Genomic DNA, 25,090 nt, shown 5'->3' with positions numbered 1-25,090 from the left:
TTCCTCTTCTCTCTTCTTTCCCTTTCTCGATTTATCAAACTGTTACTTATTGCCTGGATATTTTTCTTACAATAAACTGAAATACAACCATATTCTGCTGTGTATTTATTTGGGCATGCAGTATTTCCAGATCAAACGTACAAAAATTATTTCCAATCCGATTATGTTTGCCAGCAATGGCGTATCATATTTTTTACTACAACGAAGTTGGCTTGTTTCTTCTTACAATTGGCTAGAAGCATCTAACCAGCTGCTGGTATTTGACAAGGATGGACCTTTTGTAATTTATTAGCTCGTCCAGCACCGGCCGTCACTGACATTAAACAATGGATGAGCCGGAAACATCCCCATTCCAACGTTTCGCATACCGTCAAAACACTGGCTCCTAGCAGCAGGCCGATTGAATTGCCTACATTTTTTTTTTTTTTCAAAGAAGCAGTTCTGTGTGCTAATGAGAACTAAAAATTTGTTGTACTTACCAATGTCGCAAAAGAGAGTTATCAGGCTGTAGACTAGACTCTCCGTGAGATATTCGTATGTTTTATCCTATAAAAAAAAATGGAGTAACATGCAAAAGAAATTCAGTATTAATGAAAGTCATAAACAACTGACACAACACGATGTAGAATTATCGGCGTCTAGTGTAAGTTCGTTTATGAGTCGGCCAGTTGTTAATAATGGGCATTACGACGATGGATCACGTACTGTACTACTTACGTCATTAACGCTGTTTACTGGTAAAGGAGAGCAATAATTTTCCATCAAAAAAAGAACGTCGATATAGAAAAATTAGACCTGAAAGAAGATCCGTAATCGAAGACGTCCTGGTCTGATGTCGGCTATCACTTTCTCTTTATCAATTTGATAATAAGTAGTGTGGCATGGAGGCTTGCAGTTGCATCTGGATCGACTCTAATGATTTGCATTACATTTAGTTGATGTATATTTCGACATACATTATCATCATTCGTTGCAAGTCGTTTTAGAATCGTCTCTTTTTTTTTTTGGTAGAAAGGAGATTGCTCACCCCTAGAGTATCGTCGCCACTAAGCATCCGTCGCAGTTCCTCGTCAGCGATGCGATAAGAGCCCGATGTGTTGCACATCGGATTAGTTTCTCTGCTGTGGAACTGTGATGAATTGGCCAATTGCATGAAAGGCAGACGGCAACCAGACCGGCGGACTAGTTGCTCACTGAGGCATTCAAGTTCACAGTTCTCAATCGTGTAGTCCACGGCGTCTTCGCATGAATGGTGCCAGACGTTTATCAACTTCTCCTACTCGCTCCCACGGGAAAATAAATCGAAAACAAAAATATTGTTCGTGAAATGGTTGTACCGAAGAACGGTCTTCCTCTTATATATCTGGATAAATCGATTCCATGCCTGATAGAAACGGATTTCAACGTCGGTGTTTGTATTAAGAAGTTCGTAATGTTTCTGATCGTATAACTTCAATGCCGGATCGATGTTGGCTGGATGAAGAGAGTAAATCCAGGAATCAGATGGTGCGTTGGTCTCCATTAGCATGTAGAGGCCGTTAAAGAGGCCAGTCTCTTTAACAGGATGTCGAACGTGGAAGGAAGAACACGGACCTAGAACGGTATGGAGCTGGTGCCATTCGCCAACCTCCTTACACAGTTTCCCGCGACCGAACCAACATTTTGAGGACTATACGAAAATAAAGCCAAACATTTTTGTTAAGAAATTTGTTGCCAGGACTTTAATGTTTACATTAGGAGGAAACCCTATTGTTCAAAATAGAATTTTCATGAGCGAGGTCATGGTGGAAGTTATATAAGATTAAACACATGAACAGTAGTTCATTCCATATACAACATAACCGCTCGATCTTTACTTACTCCAGTTTCGAACATGACGCCGATGTCGTGCCCGATATCGTTCCACAAGGTTGTCAGTTTCGTCAACGAGAGAAGGTCGTACGGCATTTGGACCTCATTCTGATTAATTCCCATTGCAAGCGAGGCATTTTGACGCATTGCCTCCATGGCTGAATGACTTTGAAACAGAGAGGAATATGATATTTTTCTCCCCTTCGCAAGGAATTGATGCAGGCAACATTTTTGATTTACATGTCTACTAATTACTTGAAAGTTCTGCCTGGTCCGAAACACATAGTCACGCGAGGAAAGACGAGAGTATCATTGTTAATAATGACCAAGTCTTTGCGTGTGGGCGTCTTCACATAATAGTCGATTCGATCCTGAACCTGTTACAATGGATTATATCGATCGGGTACAGTATGTGTGAATAAACAAAGATCAACCGTTCAGTCAATCTTAATTGGCATGTCACAGAACACGGTCTCAAAATAACAAGAAGCGCTGTCCTTCTCCCCCCCCCCCCCCCAAAAAAAAAAAAAGAAATGAAAAATCAATCAAGAGTCAAGATGGTACTGACTTGGACAACAGCCAAAACGAAGAAGAAAAGAGTCAACAAAAGCCAGAAGATTCGTCGTAATGGGTGAGTCGTTTTTCCAAAAAGAGCTCGAGACCCGGGAATGCCTTTGCAAGTTGAAACAAACACTTGGCAAATGTGAAATGCCGTTCAAGTATATGGTTCTATAGTGAATACTTTATACCGATCTTGAATTCCGGTTCTTCATCTCCTGCTAACGAATCAATGTCCAATTGATCGTCGTGATACAAACCGGAAGGTCGTTTCATCTGATCTTTCTGGCAGGTTTTCAGGCCGACAGCAACTGATCGACGTGAGTTCACCGCTCTCTTCATCGTGACGTACTTTTCGAGTCTTCGCGAGGTTTTATTCGAATATGGAAAAGAATTGCCAACACTACAACGAAATGCATGCAAACTTCGCCTAGGAAATCGAAAGAATGGTTCCGCTGTGCAGAACGATCGGAAACGACTGGAATATTTACATATATTTATGAAACAACTGACACTGTTGCCCGTCCGTGTACAGTAAAATATAGCTTACGTTCCTTAACAGGCAGATATAACAAGACCCATTGGTATAGATCGATAAAACTACAGTCATAATATAGAACAGGGTTCGATGCGTTACGCATAATTACTTGATACTAGCATGTTGTCTGTTTAAATACCCGTACTTGCTGCGTGCGTGCGGATCTCATGGCTGACCTTCAGAGTCGTGTCCAATTGTCCATAACATTGCGCCTTCCCTCGATTGCATAGTCAAAGAGAGCCGCTGACGTACAACAAACTTCCATCAATATTTTATGCAAGCGGCTCATCTCCTAATGATTGCATTGACGGCACCAAGTTCCGAATGGCATTTTGGTTAGTGATGCATGTACGCTCTAAGGGGAAAATTTAACTAATTTTCCGATTGGATGAAAGTTATGTATACGTACATCAATGCATTCACTCAATACTATTCATTAGTTGTTTCGCTATACTTTCCACTGAAAGTAAATTGGATGCCTTGAAAACAAGCTAAGTTTAATTTGCGATCAACAGGGCAGTTGTAAATCCGCGGAATTATGCTGATTGAGGTAGTTATTCGGTGTTACGAAACTTGACAAGTGGTATACGTGTAGGTGCACGTCTGCCACTTGCCGATTTTGCGGATCCAATCTCGTTGATAGTTGACGCAACAAGCTCGTACATTCAAAAGCGGATAATTGAGTTATACCTCCGGCTCATCGATTCATCGCATAACCGAGACATAAAAGCGGAGGCGTCTCATCGTCAACGCCTAATTAAAAAGCGTGTTGTTTGACGTTTGTTTGCTGACAATACCATCCGTGTAATTATTATTATAAAGAAGATAACGAAAATTAAACGAAACCCTTTAATAAACGCATTGAATGAAAGCGTCGTGAAATCGAACATGTTATAAGTTTCCTGTTGTATTATCAGACTATCGATTTTCTTACAGTTTAAAATGGGATATGGAATGGATAATGAGGGTGATGACTAGCCCACTCATTTTTCAAGTAACGATAGTCACGATTTAGGCCGGCTATAAGGGCCATGTCCTCGGTTGCAAGGTCGAAATCGACAGATGCTAAGTTTTCGATGATTCTGGCGCGGTTGGAAGACTTTGGAATGACGGGCAAACCTTGCATAGTCTACGTCACAGTAAAACAAAAGAAAAAGAGAAATATTATGTACGAATTGGAAAAAAGAACTTGAGGGTCTTTAGGGAAGTTGTGTCTTATGTGCACTTGTATACCAGGTAGCGAAGCAAAATCTGGGCAACGGTTCGGTTGTACTTGACTGCGATGTCTTTAACTTTAGGGTCATCGAGGAGAATGGGGTCGTTTTCGGGATCCTGGCTAAGTCCCGGGCGTCCAAGTGGACCGTACGCCGTCACGACAATCTCGTACTCTCTGCAGAGGTTAATCATTGGTTTCTGACTCAAATAAACGTGAGCTTCTACCTAAACAATATGATGCGCAACTGCGCCTCGATTAATAATTTGATTTTGCCAGCCCCATACGTTTGATTGTTTGATAACCTGATTAGTGACTGGCCTAATGGTGCAGTTGTCCATCAGTCTTCTTAGTTGTTGACTGTTGAAATTGGAAACGCCGATCGAACGTACCAGACCTTGGCTAACGCACGCCTCCATTGCTTTCCAGGTATGAACAAAGTCGACATTTTTGCATCTGAGAAGGCCGTTCTCGTCTAACGGTATCAAATCCGTATTCTCCTGTTCAAATGTTAAACATAGGGATATTATTTCTCGGAATAAGATATCTAGTTTGTTTCAAAATAAAAACCTCGAACGCCATTGGCCAGTGCATCACGTACAGGTCCAAGTAATTCAATTGGAGATCGTTCAGAGTTTGACGTAGGGCCGGCTCAACCAATTCGGGACTCATGAACGTGCACCACAACTAGGTTGGATAGAAGTTAATTAAGTAAAAAAAAAAAGGAGGGCGAGAATTATTTAATCCATTTCTTGCTGCCGTGCAAAAAGTAGGTCGCGTCTCTGAACGCTTTCTGCGGTTGTGAAAGGATCTAAAAGATGGGGCGGAACATGCACATCCGGCGTGACCTAATTGTATTTACCTTGCTAACAATGAAAAGATCTTTCCTATCAACCACGCCGTCTTCCATCTTCTGCCGAATGGCTTGGCCCACCTCAATTTCATTGGCGTAAAATGAAGCTCCGTCGAAATGACGATAGCCGGCCTCAGTTGCGTCTCCAACGGCCCGGATGATTTCGTCATGGTAAGCCTTTTGTCGCCAAAAGAAACCGGTCGCATTCATCGTTTTTTGGGGGGATTTTTTAAGTCATCGATCGAAGAGGCCCAGCAACAAAACAAGAAACGTGATAAGAAAAGGAAGGAATGAATAGTTGTGAAGTCAAGTAGAAAAGGACCTGTAAATTAATAATAGATACGTGGTGTATACGTTTGCTGTTCCGAAGCCAATCAACGGCATTTCGTATCCATTGTTCAAAGGAACTGTTGGAATTTTCACAACCATTTCTCTTTGATGGGTGGTTATAAAGAAAAACTGGAAATTTTTAGACTTGCTCAATTGCGAATAAACGAAATGGCAGACGTGGCTGACAGCCAGCTTTAGACTGTCCGTTTCCCGTCGATTATGTATTGACGGTTACGCATAATAATCGATTCGAGAACAACGATCGAGCTATATTGGATGGAGGTGGAGACTGACAACAGGAAGAGATAAATAAAAAACTATTTACAGAGACTCGGTTTCGCGTTACCAAGGCGATTCGTGCTTAGCCTCACAGTTGGCTCCGCAAATGGTTCAGCCTCTTTTTATCCCACTCGTATCTTGTTTATCGCTACCGGTTTTATGGCTGCCATATTACATCAAGGAAGCGAAACAATAAATAATCGTTCTCGCGTTGCGTTGTTGCCACTTGCAGGCCATGTTTCAACGTTAAAGTCGACTTAACTCGAGTTAACTCACAGTGGGAGGCGGCTGATTATAATCCCGTCTTTTGAAAGAAGCGATGTACAAAAGAGACAGTGGGATGTAACCCAAACGGCGTACGTGCATTCGCAAAGTCTGACATTGTTTCGTTAGAGGGTAAATAATGGAAGTGTTCCAAGTCTTGAAGCATCGTTTCGCATTTCGATCATGCTAGATATACGTTGCCCAGTTGCAGCCCGCTTGTCTGTTGAAGTCCCTACGCGGTGTGCCATAAAGGAAGTCTAGAATAATGCAACAATGACTGCTGTACCACGCGAAGCGTGTTTAGTTTTGTACGAATGAATTTCATTAGCTGGGAGCCATGCAAGTTTTGCCGCAGGTACGTGGGCGGATGAATCGGAAGAGGCACTATATACGGCTATTTTCATATGTATTTGCAGCTATTTTCATTCTAAATAGCTGCAAGGAAAGTTGTCTAATAAACGCAAGCCCATTCTCCTCCCATGCAATTTGCATGCAGCATGGAAGAATACGTAAAAAGGATGAAGTTGCATCAATATTTCGTTAAGCCAGAGAGGAATGATTAGGATGCTCCCAATTGCAGTAAGCAACTATCGCTGTACCGCTTCAGCGCTACTTACCATGGATGTTGTGGACCATGGAATGAACCACGGAAGTTGTGAATAAATTTTGAACGTCTAATACCAAACAAATTAAAATTCATTGGCGATGATACCGTAATCTATGTGAACTTGTGATCAAGTTTATTTCTAATAATCTCTGTGAAAATAGTTGAACTGGTTCTTAAAAACGAAGCGGCTAAAACGGTAAAGTAAATGGATATTCTGGATGTTTCAGTGCCCACTCCCACTTGTTGTTTCGATAACCGCAATCGAGGCCGTCGAGTATGGCCATGTCTTCTTTGGACAGATCGAATTCGAGTGACGCCAAATTTTCTTCGATCCTCGATTTAGTGGAGGATTTTGGAATAACAGGCAAATTTTGCATTGTCTAGAAATTTAGGGACATTTTTAAAATGAGGAAATTCAGTATTCATTAGCAGGTTTTGCTTGCGGACTTCAAGGAATTGTTTACTAAAGTTTCAAAGAGAATAAAGACGGCATACCAAGTAACGCAGAGCTATCTGAGCGGGAGTCCTTCCGTACTTTGCACTCAGTTCTTTCACTTTCGGATCGAGAATGAGAACTGGCTCTGAATCGTCTTTTTGAAATCCGGGACGGCCGAGAGGACCGTAAGCCGTTACAATAATAGCGTGTTGAGAGCAAAATTCAATTAACTTCTTCTGGTTCAAGTAGGCATGGACTTCGATCTAAATATTACGAAACATGATTACTCATTCTCGTCGATAAATATAAAATTAGACGCCAACACAAACTTGATTAGTAACTGGCTTGATGGAACAATGGCTCATTAAGCGGCTGATCTGTTGACTGTTGAAATTAGAGATGCCAATGGAGCGTACTAGACCTTGGCGTACGCAGGCCTCCATTGATTTCCAGGTGTCGACGAAATCCACAGTTTTAAACAGGATCTTTCCGTCCTCGCCCTTGGGCACCAGACCCATGTTTTCCTGTTAAATCGCACAAGAGGGAAAAATGTTGAACGTTACATGCTGGCAGCTTTACTTGTCGTTCAGCGTGATGCAGGTTACTTCGATAAACAAACCTCAAAGGCAGTAGGCCAGTGTATTAAGTAGAGATCTAGGTAATCCGTCTGGAGGTCTTTCAGAGTTTGCCGCAGCGTGGGTTCAACCAAGTGCGGGCTCATAAACGTTGGCCATAACTGTTGAAACGTTGGTTTTAAAGTTACATATTGTCAAAGGGCAAAATTTAAACCAGGTCGCTGGGCATTACGTGTTGTTCTATTGAGAATATTGTGTTTACCTTACTGACGAGGAAGAGGTCTTCTCTTTTGACGACCTTCTCTTCAATCTTTTGACGAACGGCGTTGCCTACGTCGACTTCATTCCCATAGAACATTGCGCCATCGATGTGCCTATTTGGTTGCATAAGGACACAGTACACAATTAAGGGATTACTAATATGCATAATGTGTCACGGAGTACTTTACCTATAGCCAGCGTTGATGGCATCACTTATCATGCGAGTGAACTCTTCAGGTTTGCCCTACACGGAGAAAACGGTCTTAAGTGTTATCCAACTTACATTTAATGAGCATAAGTTACGCTGTATGTGCCAAAGCCCATAATAGGCATTTCATAGCCATTATTCAAACGAACATTTGGTATTTTAATCGTCATCTTATGAGGTGTTGAAGGGCCCACTCAAGTATAACCAACAGATACGCGTATGGAAATGGACTGATGAAAAGACAGCAAGAAGAGACGTATTTATATCATGTTATCTGATTAGGCTTAAGTATGAACAGCAGCATGCCCTAGCAAATGTGCATAATATGGGGTGCAATGATACAACAGTCGAGTCACGGTGTTGGTAAAATCAATATGACTATGCATTATCTCGATTGCCTCATCCCATAGTTTAATTTCCATGAGGTGTGCAGTTTTACTATCCTTGTTCCTTCGGCTCTTCTTGTCTAATTGTGGAATAAAAAGTGTTTTTTACCCTCTGAAAATCAATGATGAAGAAAGTGAAGGAGATGCCCACAGGTATAATGAAGTAAAAATAAAAAACTATAAAATATCATATTTATTGTAACTCTATGCTAACTATGTTTTTTCCTTTACATTTGCTGTATTAAGTGCGCCCCAACACACTAAGAAAAAGACAGCCTAACTTAAATCGTACCAATTAAAAAAGATTATGTTCTTTTTTTTTTTACATACCCAGTTATTAAACAAACAGTGAGATTTTTGCATCTTTTGATACTTTTTTCTTGAATAATTTTTTTTTATTTTTAGACGGTAATATATAAAACCCGGTAGATGGCAGCCAAAAATTCTATTTTAAAAGTTTCGTAAATTTCAGATTTGCTGAAAGCCGGTAGATGGCCGTAGAAAATCAAGGTGCGCTTTTCTTTTTTGATTGAAAGAAAACGATTACTACCACACCTTATTCGTAAGCAGTGGTCTCCCTGCTACACGTCACTCTTAAATTTGACGTTTCAAAAAGAAATTTAGTACTGCATTCTGCACACCTGTACCTGGGAAAACGTCCCAAACCTGTTGCACATTTTACCTCCTGCTCAAATTAGTGATAGAGGTAAACCAATATTTATCAAGGTAACTGAATTGGCGATAAATAACTTTTTAAAAATATTTTTGTAGGTGTACCAAAATGTATAGGTGCCGGGTTGCCGTGATTTTACTGGCCTTCTCAGTGCACCTGATCAATGGACAACAGCATCCGCCAGGAGTCAATCCCCAGGTATATCAACAGCCAGGTGGACAGCAAATGTCTCAGCAACAAGCTCAGCAAATGGCCCTCCAACAGCAACAGCAGCAATATCAACAACAACAACTACAACAACAGCAGTTAGCAATGCAACAGCAGCAACAACTTGCTATGCAGCAGCAACAACAGCAACAACAGCAACAGCAACAGCAAGTGGGTGGACAGCCAATTGGTATGCAACATCAGCAACCACCAGTTGCCCATCACCAAGTATCTGCTGCCCAGGGCCATCCACCACCTCCACCAGCAGCTCATGCTCATCCTCAGCAAGGACAACAAGTTTTCAACGCCCAACACATGGCAAACGAGAGAGAGTAAGTCTATTATATTATTTTTAAATCAGTAAAGATCACCCAGTTATCAAATTATAGCCACATTGGTGAACATGTTGGAATGCCTGTAGACACCAGTAGAATGTCAGAGCAAGAATTGCAGTTCCACTACTTCAAGATGCATGATGCTGACAACAACAACAAGTTAGATGGTTGTGAGCTGGTCAAATCTCTTATTCACTGGCATGGTATAATTTAAAACAAATATTCTAATTACAAAAAATTACCATTTTCTATGGTTTGTAGACCAAGCAAATCATGATCCTAAAGCCGGCACGCCATTACCTGACCCCAAAATTTTTACCGATGCCGAGCTTTTAGCAATGATTGATCCAATTTTGGATCAGGACGACAAGAATAAGGATGGCTTTATTGATTACCCAGAATTTATTCAAGCTCAGCAAGCCACGGGTTCTGTACAGTGATGAGCTTTTCGTGGAATTTCCGATTCTCGTTCCCTCATGTGTACCTCTTAATGTCTTAACGTGACGAAAATGTTTGACAGGTAGACTATTTTTAAAATATTTGACGTGTTAATGATGAAAAGATCTGGACTGTGTATTTTTAGATCGTATAAGATGTGTGCAGGTGCTGGTGATTTTATTGAAAGAGCATAATTGAAATAGACTAACGACGATGTGTTTTATTTCTAGGTGCACTTCCATTTTATTCGCCGCCTCACATAACGTGATATTATGCTCTTTTTGCTCGCTAGACAGAAAAACTTTGGATGGGAGGTCGATGTGAATTCTAGCAGCAAGTTATTTTGGTGGAATTGCTTGTGGGTACGACAGTACGGGGGGTTGTGGCTGCGTATTTCAATAGTTGCGAATCACCTGAAAGCGGCGATATTACAGCATCGTAACTTGGCGTCATGTGAACGGGTGCTGGGGCAGAGTGGGTCATGGGCGCGGTTGTGGGCCTACTTGTCGTTGAATAGGCCAGTAGTGCAATCGCAGACGCTGAAAACGAGTAGAAAACAGAGTTGCGAATGTAAACTTTCTTCTGGGAGAAAACAGGACAACGCGTGGGTCTGGTTGAATAATTAATTGTTCCGTGACCTAAAGCCAAAAACTGCGATGTTACGTGAATCAAGCAAGGTAACGCAGCTTTTGTTAGTTTCAACTGTTTTTTAGGTGTCAATTGCACTGACCTGTCGAATCGCACATCCTTAAAAAAAAGGTGAAAGGGTTGTACTGAGATATGCTTGGTTGTAACGCCTTTTCAAAGCCTCTATGGATGAATCTCTTAAACCCGAATTTCGAAAAGTCCGTATAAAGTTTTGACTGGAATGCTCTTGTCGGCACTAATCCTTTATCTTTGGGATAAGGAAAATCAGCAAAGACGGAATAGACTATGTGAAGTAACATTAAAAATCTGCTGGAAAAAGAAATCAAAATTACACAGAAAACATGTGATAAAGTAAATTCCACTAAAAGTTACGAGAGTAATTTCATCTTTAGCTTGACTAGTGCTCTCTGTTGAGGCTGACTTGATAACTGACTGGCGAAACCGAAGCCTTTAGAACGATTTATATACATGTAGTCCTGCATTATTTTGTACACCCACGTCCAGGAAGAATTTTTGGAATTCCATTAGATACCAGTAGAATGTAGAGAAAAAAAAAGCTGCACTATTGTAACCCAAAGCTTGCCTTCCGCTAAAGAGAAAAAAAAGGGCAATAAATGTTAATGAGACTAGATGATATTGATGCATATTGATGTGATAGAGCTAGTTTTCTAGTCTGGTAGCCAGGCATTTTTCTGTACACTATCCATTCTGTTAAAATTGTTTTTCAATCTGCATTGAAATTTTTGTTCAAACTCACGCGGTGCAGACAAGCAGAGGTTATCGACTTCAATTTAGAGTGCACGCAATTCAAAAAATGCAAAAAGTCCCTAGGAATCCGCGCGATGTAAGGGAATTACAACTTCCCATTCCGCAGAATTCTCAAGAATTTAGAAATTTTACTGGGGACTTGTGGCATTTAATAGGAATTTGCCTGAGCGGTTAACGATTCATAACATATTGATATGTAAGTATATTTTTTTTTTCGTTATGTTCATTGACAATACGTTATAATACTTAGTACCATAACTTCATTTAGGAACATCATCAAGCTTAAAATCCTAATTTTAAACACCATGTGCTTTCCTCAAAAATTCTGCCAAATTTCCTTAGCTTCTTGACAAAAAAAACCAAAACGGTAACCAATTTTGATTCATAGCATGTTTTATTTGATGCCATCAATTTAAACAGAAGAAGTCATTTACTATCAATAGGTGGTGGTGACTCTGATCGGGTACGGGCGCGAAGGAGCACTCGGAGCTGGGGCTGACGAGTAAATAGATGGTGAGGGAGCACGAGGAGTAGTTACCGGATAGGATGGAGGCGCTGGAGCAGCATAGCTTGGCATAGGGGCCGGAACACGTGGGGTTGTGGCTGGATACGATGGTGGTGCTGGAGTGCCATAGTTTGGCCTTACAGCTGGAGCACGCGGGGTAGTAATCGAATAGAATGGAGATGGTGGAGCAGCATAGCTTGGCATTGCTGATGGAGCACGTGGGGTAGTAGCTGGATAGAATGGAGGTACTGGAGCAGCATAGCTTGGCACAGGGGCCGGAGCACGCGGGGTTGTGGTTGGATAAGATGGCTCTGCTGGAGCAGCATAACTTGGCATTGCTGCTGGAGCACGCGGAGTAGTGACTGGATAGGGTGACGATGCTGGAGCGGCATAGCTTGGCATGGGTGAAGGAGCACGTGGGGTAGTGGCTGGATAGCTCGGTGATGCTGGAGCGGCATACATTGGCACAGCTGGGGGAGCTGGATAGGATGGAGGTGCCGGAGCAACGTAGCTTGTCATAGCAGCCGGTGCAATCGGCATAGTGACTGGATAGGATGGGGCTGCTGGGGCGGCATAGATTGGCATGGCTGCGAGAGCTTGCGGGATAGGAGCTGGAGTGGCAGGGTACGCCGTCGGTGGAGCAGCATTGTAGCCAGCCGGGGCGGGAGTGGCAGGCATGGTATTTGTGTAAGGATTGCAGTTTCTCGTCGGGTTACACATCTGGGTCACTTGGGGTAATGCGGGTAACGAAGCAAGCCTGTACATGTCCAACTCACGATTGTTAATCTCATTGACCAAAGAATCAGCGTTTAGTTCTTTGAGAAGTGCGGGCGCCGTTGGTTGCGGAGTATCTGCTACGGGCGGCAGTGCAACCGCCGGTGGGATAAGGCCAGGTACGAATCCTTCGTCACCCGGTAGATGGAAATCGGCACCAACAATGCAGAATACAGCTAGTAAAACTGAAAACCTGTGCAAATAATAAAAGTAATGAATGTTTAAAAACGTTTATTATTCAACCAAAATTTGTATGAAATTACATAAGATGGCCCATTCTAGAAACAGAAGAAAGTATTGCTCTTGCCGAGGTAAAACGACAGAATGCTTTGACGAAATTACAACACCCGTGTCTTTATATACTACACTTGTGGGCGCAAACTCGGTAAGGCACCATAAAATTTAAAGCTAATGGGGTAATGACAAATATCGAGAACCAATTTGGGGAAGCATGTAAATAGCTCGTCCAAGGTAAGTAGATGCATCTAGGTAAAATATTTTCTCCTAATGATGTGTTCTCAGAAAATGCTTTATGTACACTCGATGTTATTAACTTCTCCCATAGACACTCACAGATTAAATTCCATGAAAATAGGGAATCTTGCAGCGTACAAATTAATTAATTCATTCTACGAGGAAATCACTTCTTCTTGCGGAAGATTAATCATGCTGAAAGTTGATTCAATGCAGTATGATTCCTCTCAAAGTTGTATTCCTATTCCCCGTACTTGTTTTGTTTTTTTGGCGTCCGATTGCGAGAAGAAAATCTTCTTTAATTATTGGGACACGATTCCTTATGTAATCTGGCTTGCCTCTTCATTTCTGTTAAATCCAAGTCATTCACCTGTGTACGTGAATTCCAAAAATACATGGCAAAGGTCACCGTGATGATCTTTGGGCTAAAATCGATAGTTGTTCCTCTACAATCGATAGTAAAAATTTCTGCTTGTTAAAAATAGAAATGTTTTGGCATCTATGTTTAGAATTGACATTCGTTTTCAAATTTTGCTATGGTACGAAGGATATCAATTGTTTATGACTGCGTATGCTTTGAGCATTGCGCTTCAGACCAAGGTGCCAAACTGTCGCTAGATGGCACGGCAAGCCCACTAATATCATTATGTGTAAATGGCTGTTCGAAGTTGGACACACTGTACAAACGTCGGACAACAATAGCTTTTTATTACGATTATTACAAGGTTTCTCCTGGGACAGATTGTTCTAAGAAAGCAAAATATACCGGTAATCCACGTAGATGGAAAATTTAAGTTCTCCGAACGACCTAGTTAATGTCAGTACACTTTCTCTCAGTCGCTATCATTGTCGTCTAGGGAAATGTTCATGTTCTATAGAGCTTAAAATATTTCAGGTCTCATTCTCGTTGCTGGCATAGGCCCTTGGTCCCAGAAGAAGGCAAGAACAAACAAAAAAGAAGCACTGGAAAAAAAAAAATTTCGGTTCTCCCAAAATACAAAAAAAAAAGCAAAACAACATTAAAGCTTAAAAAACTTGTTCGCATACGTCAGATTACCCGGCGGGCCAAGGTGAAAACGGACACTCTAAATTTACATGAACCAAGTGTGGCCGCGCGTGTTCCAGACTAGCAAAATCACCCAACCCTCCGCATTTTCCCCCCTATTATACACCCTCGTAGGAGGAGCTTATAGCGTTCACGATGTAAAATGAACTATTTCATTATCACGAAGCAAAGTAAAACGGCTGACAAAAAAATAAAATAAAAAAAAGCTTCAAACCTCCGCTTGATGTCTCTGAGCTACTGTACTATTTATATGGTTTCTTGCTCAATAGCGAGATGGTAAACGAAATCGCATGGTGACACAGGAAAATTCTGATGCGATGATCACGCATGTGATGCAAACCAGTTATCACTCTTCATTTGGTATCGCCATCCAATGTTATCATATGTTTCCGTATTATGAAGGACAATCCAATGTTCACAAGGCCTTCAGTAATTCCAGTGAGTGAGTACAAGACACAGTAGTACGATCGTGGTTTCCGTCATTTGATCGGTTTGTTTCTAAGTTCATTTGCATAGATGTTGGGCGAGATGTCTGCGTGCCAATATCTGACCTTATTTGTCGGGGTTTAGATGGCGCCCCCAGTCTCGCTTTGAGGTAGCCGTCTGCTAGTGGCTAACTCTCGCAGAGCCGAACCGGTTCTCTCCTCTCTCATTCTCTCTCCCTCTCCGGCTTGCGCTACTGAGTGGATCTGATTGCGTGTTAGTCTCGCGTGTCTTCTCTGCCGACGAGCCAGGGGCCTTGAAACTCTCTCTCGTTCGCTCTCGGACTCGGTGGGGATTGATTGTACTAGACTCATTCAAGGGAAAGGAAAGAAAAAGTCAATCAGCCCCGATTGGTGACAGTCGCGTTGGAGAGAGAGCCCAAGTTGTAATTGTTTTCCAAACCATTTCATCGCCCCACATTTTCAACGTTGATCATCATCAATACGCAGGACGCACACTTCCATGGATATCTACGATCTACCTCATTCTCCAGCCGTAAGTCTAAAACAATCTGTTGAATGTAGTTACACCTAATCGTCCATTTTGAAAGATGTCAACGGTTTTGGCCTGTTATAACTTATTTGATCAGTCGTGTTTGATTATGCAGTTTTTATGCCAAACACTTAGCGTCCTAGTCCAGCAGGTGAAGTCGGTTTTATTTTTAAGGAAAAAAGCTGAAAATAGTGGCTTGGTTTAACAAACATGTCACGGATCAGTATGTCTTCAATGTGAGATAGCCTTCTCGTAAGAGTGTCTAGGTCCTACACCTAGGATTTTAGCCCTGCCTGAGGTGAATTAATTGTGGAATTTCGATTTTAAAAAAAGAATAAGAATGTCTGTAATTGGTAGTCTTGTCTCAGTCAAATGGGAGGAAAAAAAGAAAAAATTGCTGATGATCGAGTGTGTCAATTTCTCAAGAGATGGCGTTTGGTCGCTTTATTTACATATGGTACATGGATCACCTATGGCTTCTTAAACGTTTCAGCTGGAAATTCGTAAGTTCTGAATAATGATGGAGAACCTGTCGAGTAATACGAGGAAAGATAATTTCAGATCAACCGACTGTTAGTGCCTATTTAAATTCTTTTCTTTTTGCCCAAACGCTAGAATAGACAGCTTTTGAGTTGATGAACCGCTAGGGATGCGCGCGCATTCGTTATCGATAAAGATCTTAATGAAAAAGCCCTGTCTTTCACCGTACTTCTTTATTTTGTGTGCAGTAAATCAAATGTTTTTCAGTCGAAGAAGACATCGATGACCTTTCGCTGCGCTTGTTCTTTTGTTATGGTTAATTTTACCCCCACTATGTGTCTATTTTGATTCTCGTGAGAAAAGAAGACGAGTGCTGGTCGAAGATATCACGGCAGGCGGAGCTGCACGTTGGAAGAAGCCCCGACTACGTCGGCGCAAGTTCGTGAGTTTTTTCCCGAAACAACCTCATTGCGTTTCCTTGGGCCAGTTGCCGATGTGACGTTGTCTTAGTCGATTCAATTACATTCAAGTTCCTGTGAAATTTAAGTTCGAACTCTTCTTTCAAACGTCCCGAAATTCGAGCCGACCCCATGTCCGTCTCATTCTACCTTCCCGAGTTGGATTTAGAGAACCCAAAATCAAACAGAACCGAGGTATAGTTAAATGTCGTCGTAGTGTGAGAGAAGGTTAGTCATAGAAATGTGTAGAAAAAAAGAAAGAAAAAAAACCTTGATTATTTGTATTCTAAGACAATATTGTGTAGAGCGGCCTCATTTTGCGGCTTAGCCCGGTTTTTACGTGACGCGCAAGAATGGGAGAACGGGAACGTCAATACTAAGTCGTCAGGGCCGCCGTAACGAGAAAGAAAATAAAATGGATGATGCAAGTGACCAAAACTCCGCCCATTCTTTTGGCGAGCCCACCGAGCAGCCAACCGCAGTGGTGGTGTTCGCTTTCCATGTTTTCTTATGGTTTTTCAAATTTCCATTCAGGGAAATGGAGAGCAATTTTCCTTTGTATCGATTAATCAACTTTCTTTATTAATGTGCATCATAGTAAGCCATTCAACCTAGCTGGTAGTGGCGCCATGACGCTGATGCTTATCGATCTGTTTCACAATCCGTCTGTCGATTTCATAGCCGCGCCGAAACTTTTAGAATCAGTCATGGAAACCCGCGGTTTCCTAAGATTCGTATTGCGTTAGTAAGATGGTTTTCACATTTTTTATTCGAGTCATTGTAATTGCAACGCATCCGTGAGTGGATAAATTCCCCTTATCACTTGTAACAATAAGGATTCCAACGTTTAAGATATCTCAAGGAATGATGCAAAACAAATGGAGACTGATAAGACCAGTATTAGCATTGAGATTGCTATTATTTTTACCGCTGAATTTCGAGATTGATGTTAAGATTAGCGGAAATCGCTCACGACACACGTCTATCGTTTTTGCACGAAGGTCTACGTGAGAAGTACAGGACGCCCTTTTGCGCGCGCGGCGCCCGCCAATGACCTTTACTGGATTATTGATTTTCCGTTTGCCAGCCCTCGCGCCGGTTCGCCCTTGCCTGTTCTTTTACCATCGATCCAGCCATCTATAACGGGTCTTTTTCGCTACCTACTGCACTTCTCCTGGCTACTGCAACCTTGGCTGTTAAGATCGATCGCTCTCCGTTTTTTTTTCAACTAACTTTTTGTTTGTTTTGTTATGAAAGTAGACTTGTTCGGAACTTTAGGAAAAAGAAAAAGGAAATAATAGAAGCTGATCAATATTTAATAGCCAACCAGCTCGTCAGGCACCGGTTTGCAATATTGAATTGTTCAAACGCTGTGGGTTTAAAAAGAAAGCCTTGTAAGTTACCCTAGACGGATGGATGCAATTAAGAAAAAAACGCAATAGACAAGGAAAGATGCAGGACAAGGTTGTCGTTTTGGCGGAACGGTAGAGCCGTTCCAGCAGACGGCACATTTCCATCTACACGTGTCGTGATATATAAAAGAGAGCGGCAAATTTCCTGACCAGACCTGCCACTATCTCGATCCAAATACGACAGGGCATTCCGCTCTGTGTAACAAATCTAGGAAGCATCCATTGAGTAGCATAGAGAATCAAATTTCGACTGCTCGGCCGAGTTTCACTGGAGACATTGCCTGATCAGCAGGAAACCGTGTCCTCTCCCCTCATTTTGCCAGTTTGTCACGTCGTCTACCGAGAGCGCCGAATTTTTTTTTTCAGTTTACGCAATTTAATTGATTTGATTAGGAAAAAGTGGGGGGAAAAATAACTCGACGTCGTTTTCATCTAATAACGAGCTGTCGTAAGGTTTCAGTTTGGATATCAAAGTAAAGACCGTGGATAATGTGAGGTAGAAATCTGCGCCTGCATTAGGAATACGATCCGTTCAATTCATGGTGGTTGGCCAATCATCGGACGACTGACAACTGATCCTCCGTGCTGGTTGTAACGAAATCGAACAAAAAAGTAGCGTATACACATCAAGAAACCGTGTCATTTCACGTTTTAAAAAGTCGTCAGTTTCCATAGTCGCCTTACCAGTCATTGTCAGGCCGTCTCTTGTGCACCAGGTCTATTCAAAATCACGACTAATTCATTGTCATCATCACTCTGCGTGGAAGAGTTCTCTCCACGTGCTTTACTATTAGACAAAAAACTTTTGTGTTGACACAACATGACGGGCAAGTGTCGGATCTGGCGTTCCATGTTGATGCGATTGCTTTGTCGTATCGGTAGAGCCAAACAGCGACTCGTAAGTGTTGCAAGTAAATCATCCCCTTACAAAAATATTGTAGATTTTAAGTCGATTTGAAAGGCAAGTGCAGAAGGAATGTAACGGAGATCGGTTATGAACACTTGGAGAAAAAAAAACCATGGAATTGGAAGTCGACACTTCCCGCCTGTGGAAAGAGAAAACCCCGGCTGAACGAGTTTTGACTTAATTAACATCTTGGCGCCCTTCCTAAAAAAAAATTTCAGAGGTTACTCATGTTGTAAGTTGATCCCACACGTGGGTCCATTCGTTCCCAAACGAAAAAAAAATACAGTAGATTAGATTGCATAATTTATCTAGTCCAAAGATCGAAAAGGTCGAAGAGTGTTTTAGTGACCGTAAAAATCAGAGAAAAAAAAAGAGTTGCTAAGCTAAAATTGATGTATTCTTTCATTACTTGACAGATCGAAGAGCGATGCGCGGAACTGATTCTGTCGGACGAGCAGCTTCGCGAGGTTTGCCAACGATTGCTGGTCGAGATCAATCGAGGACTTAATAAGGATACCAATAAAGAGGCCACTGTGAAATGCTTCCCCACGTACGTGAGGGAACTCCCCAACGGCGAAGGTAAATTATACAACCTTATATGCTTTTATTGGCTCCGGTGCTCGGAGGCATTTTAAACAATGTCAGCCAATCTTTAAACAAAGTAAAAACTGTGTTGGCATTTTTGGAAAACATACTCGAATACGCTGTCCTTTCTTTACCTGCGCTATAATCATATTCAGCTAAATCTTGGAACGGTTAGTTAGCAAGTCGACATGAGTTGCAAATGTGTTAACCGTCAGCGTGACCTTGCAAAGTTGCATAGTAACATTTTTGGAACCCCTTTCATGTGTCTGTAAAAAAATAGAAGGGAGATTTCATTTTAATCAGTCTGGGGCTCCCTGTTCCAAAGTCAAGGGTAAAATAATCAGACCGAACATGGCCATTAAATGCCTTTGTGCAGTCACTGACCTGATAACCTTGAGATGTGCCGCTACACACTTAAATAGTTGTCTATAACATCCTATCACGATCCTGACAGTCCATCCAAATATGCCAGAAAAACTAATTCACTTGTTGTTACCGTTTTGATCCGCCAGAATGCGGTAAGTTCTTGGCGCTCGATTTAGGCGGAACCAACTTTCGTGTTCTGCTCATCGATCTTGGACCTCATATCTTTCACATGGTTTGTTTTATATTTTAATTGAATAACTTTGAATCGATTAAGCATTGTGAATGTGTATTTCTTTATTGTTCACAGGAGTCGAAAATCTTTGCTGTGCCCCAGAGCGTCATGCTTGGTCCTGGAACAGGGGTATTAACAATTATCCCTTCATCGTTGCTTGAATTGTTATTAAAAATAATTTTGTTTTTATCGGGGGAAAAAAATGCAGTTGTTCGACCATATCGCCGAATGCTTAGCCACATTCATGCACGAGAATCAAGTCGACGTATCTCCATTGCCGCTAGGTTTCACCTTCAGTTTCCCTTGCAGCCAAGAAGGCTTAACCAAGGCCCGGCTGGCTACCTGGACCAAAGGGTTCAAGTGTTCTGGCGTTGAAGGGGAAGACGTTGTGAAACTTCTCCAGGTTCGTATTTATCCTTAATTATTTGCCAACATATCGGTTAATGATTATTGTCATTAGGAGGCCATCGCCCGACGGGGTGATATCAAAATCGACGTGATGGCTGTTCTTAACGATACGACAGGCACATTAATGGCGTGTGCGTGGAAGAATCCCGCGTGCCGGATCGGTCTTATTCTCGGTACAGGAATCAATGCGTGTTACGTCGAACGATTAGAGAACGTACAACTGTGGGACGGAGATTACGATGATCCTAAACAAGTCGTCATCAACACGGAGTGGGGTGCATTCGGTGACAACGGAACGCTCGAATTCATCCGGACCGAGTACGACCGGACGATTGACAAGCATTCGCTCAACCCCGGACGGCAATTGTACGCTTCGAATTTTTCTCGTCGCTCCTGATACCTGAAGAGTTCTCATCTTGTTCTTTTTCTGTTCCAGATTCGAGAAAATGATCTCGGGAATGTATATGGGTGAAGTGGCCCGTCTCGTTTTAGCCCAACTGACGCGAGAAGGACTCCTCTTCGACGGCATGGGCCCTGAAATGTTATTCGAGCCGGGCCAGTTTTTCACGAAATACGTCTCTGAAATCGAGAGGTAGTATATGTAGGACGTCATGTACGGCCAAACTCATAGACGAGTTGATATCCGTACCACTCAAGTGTTATGTTATTTAATATTATTGTTTATTTATCTATATTTGTTTTTCATTTAGCGACAAGAAGGGCGAATATACGTGCTGTCGTCAGGTGCTGGAAGAGTTGGGATACGAAGATGCCTCTGACGAGGATTGCGCCAACGTGCGCTACATCTGCGAAGCCGTTTCTCGGCGGGCGGCGCACATCGCCGCCGCTGGCACGGCCTGCCTCCTCAACAAGATGGGCAAGCAGCACGTGACGGTGGCCGTCGACGGCTCCGTTTACCGCTTCCACCCCCACTTCCACGATCTGATGGTCGAGAAGATCAGACAGCTCATCAATCCCGGACTAACGGTGAGCCTTTGACCATTTCTCAAAATGCACAATAACAAAGTCGCTATCTATTCTAGCCCATCGTCAACTTGGAAACCTTCAAGTTGATGAACTCTTCGATAACAAGGGTTTCAACACAAACAAGGAAAAGTCATGCATTTATCACACGCAAAATTAAAGTAAATTAAATTAATTTGAAAGAAAAAAACAAACAAACACAATGAAAGAAGCAAAAGAAAACTGACCTTTCCTTGTGCGTGGCGCTCTCTAGCGATAGCGAACAAGAACCGTTCCCAACGTTTTTCATTTCTCTCGCGATATTTGTCATAAATACGATAACATACTAGCTAGTGCCTAAAAGAAAATGATAACCGATTGCTTTGTGCTTTATATTGCAGTTCGATTTGATGTTGTCGGAAGACGGAAGTGGTCGAGGTGCTGCACTGGTGGCTGCTGTGGCCGTTCGAATAGGTGGCTTGGCTGCTAGGTGAATTCTTGCCAACATCATTTAGTTTCTCCTTCCTTTTTCCAAAATATCCCTTCCTCCCTTACCTGTAGTGGCCATTGGAATACCCTGTGACGGCGGTTTTAAAAAATATTTTCAAAATCAACACAAACGGAAACGGGAAAATGCGTCATCTGCGCGCTAAAGTCGATTATTCTTGACTAATAATAATAATAATAAGAGAGAATATTTCTCAAACAAACTCACACATCTAGCGCTCCCCCCTTTCACGCAATCAGTACATAAAATAGCACCTTGAATATAGATATGTAATTTTAACAATCCCCACTCCTATCCATACGTAATACGTATGAACGGATGGTTGATAGTAATATTAGATAGTAACGGTAGATATTATTTTAATTGAGAAGGGGGGAATTTTTTTAAAATCAATATAGGGAATATTGGCGACAATACAAATCTGCGATCTTTTTTCAAAAAAAAAAACTAAATTTCAATTTGCCCCCTCCCTCCCCGAGATCATTAGGTCCTTCATCGATCCTCCTCTTCATATTCCTGTTTCCTCCATCAGGATCTATATATTTCTTTCCTTATGTTTTCAGTAACTCGGCCTATGGTTTCTTGTAGTTCCATATCTCTTTCATCTTCATTTGAGGTTTTCTTTACTTTTTCTCCCCTAAACCTTCTTTTTATCCGTTTCTGTTCTCCTTTTTTTTTGTGTTATGTCCATTCTCCTTCTCAACTGTCCCTCTCCTTTTGTACACATTCTTCAGGGGAGGACTTCTCCTCTTTTGGGCGAATGGTCTATGTGTGTGACACGACGAAGCGGCTCGAAATCATTTGTCGATTTTGGTAAAATCACGGAAATGAAGGGTCTTGAAAAGCACAATAGTTTGTCAGAATGAATAGTTGAAAAAGAAAAAGAAAAAGAAAAAAAAAAGCTGTAGTCGTAGATCACGAAGCCGGAAGACTATTGTATTATACGTAACAACCATAACAATAAAGAAAAACAAGTCTCAGAAGAGAAGAACTTTGTTCGCTAAAAGAAATCGAAAGCAAAAGAGAGAACTCTTGTCCCTCTGTATCTGAAAAGAAGAAGAAAAGATTACCATGTAATTGACACCCCTGTCCGCTCTTGGCTGTCCTATCCGAGAGATTCCCATACGGTTGTTCGCAGTATATAATCTAATGAGAATATGCTGTACTGTACAAGACAAATGAAGATGGAACGTAGGTCTATAATGACCCCCGAGCCTTATGGGAAAAGCAACGATCGATGTCGATCGAGATGTGTAAAAAAACAAAACAAAAAAGGAATTAACATAATAATGTTGTCTGGAAAAGAAAAGTAGTATTTCTGCTACTCTTATCTCGCTTTCTCTACCCATTTTAAATCTTTTTTAGCCGTACGTGTAGAGAGCAACAGAATAATCGGAAATTTAGCCGCATAGTTACAGAATGTTATCCGTGGAAATAATCCCATCAACTCCTTCCGCACCTTGGCGTCATTTGGATCAGATGCATCTTCCCCCGCTCCCTCCCGCTGTTTATTGTTAATTTTTTTTTATTATTACTCGTTCTCCATTTTGAAATTGTTGGTAGTGATCGCCCACGCGCGCCGATGTATAGCTCTCGTTGATGATGAAAACAAGAAAATATGACAAAAAAATATATAGAGAATGAGACTTGATAGAATTCTCATGGCCAATGAAAAATTGGCACCATTGATATCAATATGTTTATTCCAGCTCTTTTTTTTAAGCAACTATTTGTCATCTTCCTTAATTCTGATTACTGTGTAATTATTTATGATTGTGGTTGCTTGCTTCCTTTTTTTTTCAAATAACCTATGGGAATCTGGAACGCAATCTTCCGTTACGGTTTTAGAAAAATAACGAAAATGCGCAGTGTTATATGCAGTGCGTGAGATTTCGTAGTGAGAATGATCGAGGTTCAAGAAGAGCGATACCAGGAAAAAGTGTAACGGAAAGTAAACTTTTTTTAATTTTACGGTTTTTCTCCTTTATTCACCACGACGAGTAAAAGATTCGAGTATTTTATAATTATTGTGGTGGCCTGGTTCCAGAGGCGAAAACCTAAACCCCCGGTACTTGGGAAAGCAACTTTTTCTTGCCAAAAAATGGTATGGTGTTGGTAACAGATTGCCACAGATGGCGTTGACCGCAAAGCCAAAACCGAAGGCCACAATGAAGACGACGAGAGAAGGAAAAATCTTAAAAACTGTTCGAAGGCAGACTGAGGAGGGGTGTTTGACACACTCTGCTCCGTCTGACTCCCCTTCTTTTCCTTTTCAAACACTGTTAAAGTCTTGCCCGACCCTCCCGCGACGTTATTTTGTTCCCCCTTTTCCATCCTTCTTGGTTCGTTTCGTCTTTTTTATCAGTGGCAAACAAGAAGATACAACAGAGGTCTAGTGAGCGCGCGGGGGTGGTGGTGAAACGGTCGCAAACAAGACCTCGCTCTTCATTATCGTCTCTTTCCTTCTATTTGTGTTACGTGTATTGCTCAACGACTCGCCGAGAATGAGACGATATTTCAACAGCAACAACATTGAATAAGGTAACTTATTTTAAGAGACTCGCCACGACTGGCACCCATCCATCTGTCAATGGTCGTCCTCGAGATGTCGAAAACCCCGAGTTGCAGACGACTGTCTATGATTGTTTTGAATGTCTGTCCATCAATTTGTTTGACGTTCCGTCATGCCGGTTGCAATAGAAATGCAAAAGCGCGGTGTGTGGCGGTATTCCAAGTGGTGTCGGGAAATTGATAGTCATTACGTTCAGCTCTGTCAGCACTTTGATTGTGGTCAATGGTGGAAAGAGGTCATTGTCCCTTGCCTCTGCCTATTCTTAAAGCTGCTGTCATCTTTCTCGTGTGGTTTTCGAATGTACTCCAATTGATTTTCCGACAGTCATTTCTTTCCTCATAGCGAAACGTGAGAGATGTGAAGAAACACCAATCCGGTGGCTTTGGGGTTCGAGCACACGACCGCGACGAACCACGTCTTCTTTTCCGAAAGTATTATTCAGTAATGGGCAGGCTTTGAAAATGAGAAAAAGAGAGCGGGATTTCTATGTATGCCGATCGTAAAAGAAATACGAGAAAAACCGACACCACCCGCACAGACATAAACATTATTTAAATCGTTAAATATATATTGAAAAAACGACTGATAGTCAGATGGCGATACAGTCTGGAAGTCTCGACCCCATTATTATAAACAAAAATCCCTCCCATATGACATCAGCCTGACTCCGTCGTCTTTTATCAACAAATCGGTAGCTCCCCCTTCGTTTTTTTCCTTTTATTGTCGTTGTGATGAAAATAAGCAAGCCTATAATGTGTTTCCTTATTTGTCGCGTCACTAGCCGTTCCTCTTAATCATCGCATCACGTTACAGTCGATCAGTGTCAAAACTCGATGAGTTAGACAAAAGAGAATTGGAACCAGCCGTTCAAAACAAGGTTGCCAGCTCGTCCATCCATATAGGGTCCATATTTTAACAGTGAAATTGCTATTCACACTGACAGATTTGTTCATGTGTGTTGAAAAAAACACGACGCA

General features: G+C 41.8%; 7 protein-coding genes across 10 annotated transcripts in view; 3 read left to right on the top strand and 4 right to left on the bottom strand.

Moving 5' to 3' along the window:
• The window catches only part of LOC130685480 (uncharacterized), a 38,583-nt gene that overhangs the window by 10,597 nt on the left and 2,896 nt on the right, over positions 1–25,090 (top strand). Inside the window, exon 1 of one of the 2 annotated variants that reach the window (XM_057508779.2) lies at positions 23,740–24,082. The exons of the other annotated variant lie outside the window; for it this stretch is intronic. The gene's annotated coding sequence lies outside the window, so the exon portion shown is untranslated. Of the gene's footprint in view, positions 1–23,739; positions 24,083–25,090 lie in introns of those variants that run through there. 2 annotated transcript variants of the gene reach the window in all.
• On the bottom strand, positions 243–2,751 carry LOC130686853 (acid-sensing ion channel 2-like). Its single transcript, XM_057510023.1, has 9 exons — positions 2,601–2,751; positions 2,420–2,523; positions 2,107–2,228; positions 1,861–2,017; positions 1,385–1,669; positions 1,028–1,276; positions 796–912; positions 480–546; positions 243–409 (listed from the first exon to the last, which is right to left on the bottom strand). The coding sequence occupies exons 1-9, from the start codon at positions 2,749–2,751 to the stop codon at positions 243–245; spliced, it is 1,419 nt and encodes a 472-aa protein (XP_057366006.1).
• LOC130685571 (aldo-keto reductase family 1 member B1-like) lies at positions 3,856–5,658 on the bottom strand. The gene is made up of 6 exons (XM_057508898.2): positions 5,368–5,658; positions 5,023–5,190; positions 4,731–4,847; positions 4,466–4,660; positions 4,181–4,387; positions 3,856–4,076 (listed from the first exon to the last, which is right to left on the bottom strand). The coding sequence occupies exons 1-6, from the start codon at positions 5,440–5,442 to the stop codon at positions 3,885–3,887; spliced, it is 954 nt and encodes a 317-aa protein (XP_057364881.1). The 5' UTR covers positions 5,443–5,658; the 3' UTR covers positions 3,856–3,884.
• LOC130685584 (aldo-keto reductase family 1 member B1-like) lies at positions 6,614–8,203 on the bottom strand. The gene is made up of 7 exons (XM_057508903.2): positions 8,069–8,203; positions 7,954–8,009; positions 7,767–7,878; positions 7,549–7,665; positions 7,259–7,453; positions 6,989–7,192; positions 6,614–6,873 (listed from the first exon to the last, which is right to left on the bottom strand). Exons 1-7 carry the CDS (start codon positions 8,141–8,143, stop codon positions 6,682–6,684), a joined length of 951 nt encoding a protein of 316 aa, XP_057364886.1. The 5' UTR covers positions 8,144–8,203; the 3' UTR covers positions 6,614–6,681.
• On the top strand, positions 8,921–10,235 carry LOC130685664 (putative cyclin-dependent serine/threonine-protein kinase DDB_G0272797/DDB_G0274007). Its single transcript, XM_057508990.2, has 4 exons — positions 8,921–9,065; positions 9,131–9,571; positions 9,629–9,777; positions 9,836–10,235. Exons 2-4 carry the CDS (start codon positions 9,141–9,143, stop codon positions 10,012–10,014), a joined length of 759 nt encoding a protein of 252 aa, XP_057364973.1. The 5' UTR covers positions 8,921–9,065; positions 9,131–9,140; the 3' UTR covers positions 10,015–10,235.
• On the bottom strand, positions 11,803–12,611 carry LOC130686864 (uncharacterized). The gene has a single exon (XM_057510035.2). It carries the CDS (start codon positions 12,609–12,611, stop codon positions 11,865–11,867), a length of 747 nt encoding a protein of 248 aa, XP_057366018.2. The 3' UTR covers positions 11,803–11,864.
• LOC130685819 (hexokinase type 2-like) lies at positions 15,047–23,230 on the top strand. 3 transcript variants are annotated; one of them, XM_059496232.1, is made up of 9 exons: positions 15,047–15,225; positions 18,896–19,058; positions 19,577–19,662; positions 19,738–19,791; positions 19,871–20,065; positions 20,123–20,436; positions 20,507–20,662; positions 20,781–21,057; positions 21,435–23,230. In XM_059496232.1, the coding sequence occupies exons 1-9, from the start codon at positions 15,193–15,195 to the stop codon at positions 21,525–21,527; spliced, it is 1,371 nt and encodes a 456-aa protein (XP_059352215.1). In that variant the 5' UTR covers positions 15,047–15,192; the 3' UTR covers positions 21,528–23,230. The 3 variants fall into 3 exon arrangements, with proteins under 3 accessions (XP_059352215.1, XP_059352214.1, XP_057365081.1); XM_059496231.1 differs by lacking the exon at positions 15,047–15,225 and adding an exon at positions 16,120–16,355; XM_057509098.2 differs by lacking the exon at positions 15,047–15,225 and adding an exon at positions 18,319–18,470.

This window comes from Daphnia carinata, chromosome 7, assembly GCF_022539665.2.
Source record: "Daphnia carinata strain CSIRO-1 chromosome 7, CSIRO_AGI_Dcar_HiC_V3, whole genome shotgun sequence".
Lineage (NCBI taxonomy): Eukaryota > Metazoa > Arthropoda > Branchiopoda > Diplostraca > Daphniidae > Daphnia > Daphnia carinata.
The sequence above is the reverse complement of the archived record's forward strand: the minus strand, read 5'-3'. Positions and strand labels throughout refer to the sequence as shown.

Excerpts from the sequence above, each read along its gene's own strand:
- LOC130686853 (XM_057510023.1), bottom strand. The coding sequence starts at position 2,751 with ATGAAGAGAGCGGTGAACTCACGTCGATCAGTTGCTGTCGGCCTGAAA. Across the intron at positions 2,229-2,419 it reads TCGTTTTGGCTGTTGTCCAA|GTTCAGGATCGAATCGACTA; the intron begins GTCAGTACCATC and ends CCATTGTAACAG. Across the intron at positions 410-479 it reads AACTCTCTTTTGCGACATTG|GCAATTCAATCGGCCTGCTG; the intron begins GTAAGTACAACA and ends AAAAAAATGTAG.
- LOC130685571 (XM_057508898.2), bottom strand. The coding sequence starts at position 5,442 with ATGGTTGTGAAAATTCCAACAGTTCCTTTGAACAATGGATACGAAATG. Across the intron at positions 4,848-5,022 it reads ATCTTTTCATTGTTAGCAAG|TTGTGGTGCACGTTCATGAG; the intron begins GTAAATACAATT and ends TATCCAACCTAG. Across the intron at positions 4,661-4,730 it reads ACTGGCCAATGGCGTTCGAG|GAGAATACGGATTTGATACC; the intron begins GTTTTTATTTTG and ends ACATTTGAACAG.
- LOC130685584 (XM_057508903.2), bottom strand. The coding sequence starts at position 8,143 with ATGACGATTAAAATACCAAATGTTCGTTTGAATAATGGCTATGAAATG. Across the intron at positions 8,010-8,068 it reads TGGGCTTTGGCACATACAGC|GGCAAACCTGAAGAGTTCAC; the intron begins GTAACTTATGCT and ends TTCTCCGTGTAG. Across the intron at positions 6,874-6,988 it reads AGATAGCTCTGCGTTACTTG|ACAATGCAAAATTTGCCTGT; the intron begins GTATGCCGTCTT and ends CTAAATTTCTAG.
- LOC130685664 (XM_057508990.2), top strand. The coding sequence starts at position 9,141 with ATGTATAGGTGCCGGGTTGCCGTGATTTTACTGGCCTTCTCAGTGCAC. Across the intron at positions 9,572-9,628 it reads CACATGGCAAACGAGAGAGA|CCACATTGGTGAACATGTTG; the intron begins GTAAGTCTATTA and ends ATCAAATTATAG. Across the intron at positions 9,778-9,835 it reads ATCTCTTATTCACTGGCATG|ACCAAGCAAATCATGATCCT; the intron begins GTATAATTTAAA and ends TATGGTTTGTAG.
- LOC130686864 (XM_057510035.2), bottom strand. The coding sequence starts at position 12,611 with ATGCCTGCCACTCCCGCCCCGGCTGGCTACAATGCTGCTCCACCGACG.
- LOC130685819 (XM_057509098.2), top strand. The coding sequence starts at position 18,393 with ATGACGGGCAAGTGTCGGATCTGGCGTTCCATGTTGATGCGATTGCTT. Across the intron at positions 19,059-19,576 it reads GGAACTCCCCAACGGCGAAG|AATGCGGTAAGTTCTTGGCG; the intron begins GTAAATTATACA and ends TTGATCCGCCAG. Across the intron at positions 20,663-20,780 it reads TACGTCTCTGAAATCGAGAG|CGACAAGAAGGGCGAATATA; the intron begins GTAGTATATGTA and ends TTTTTCATTTAG.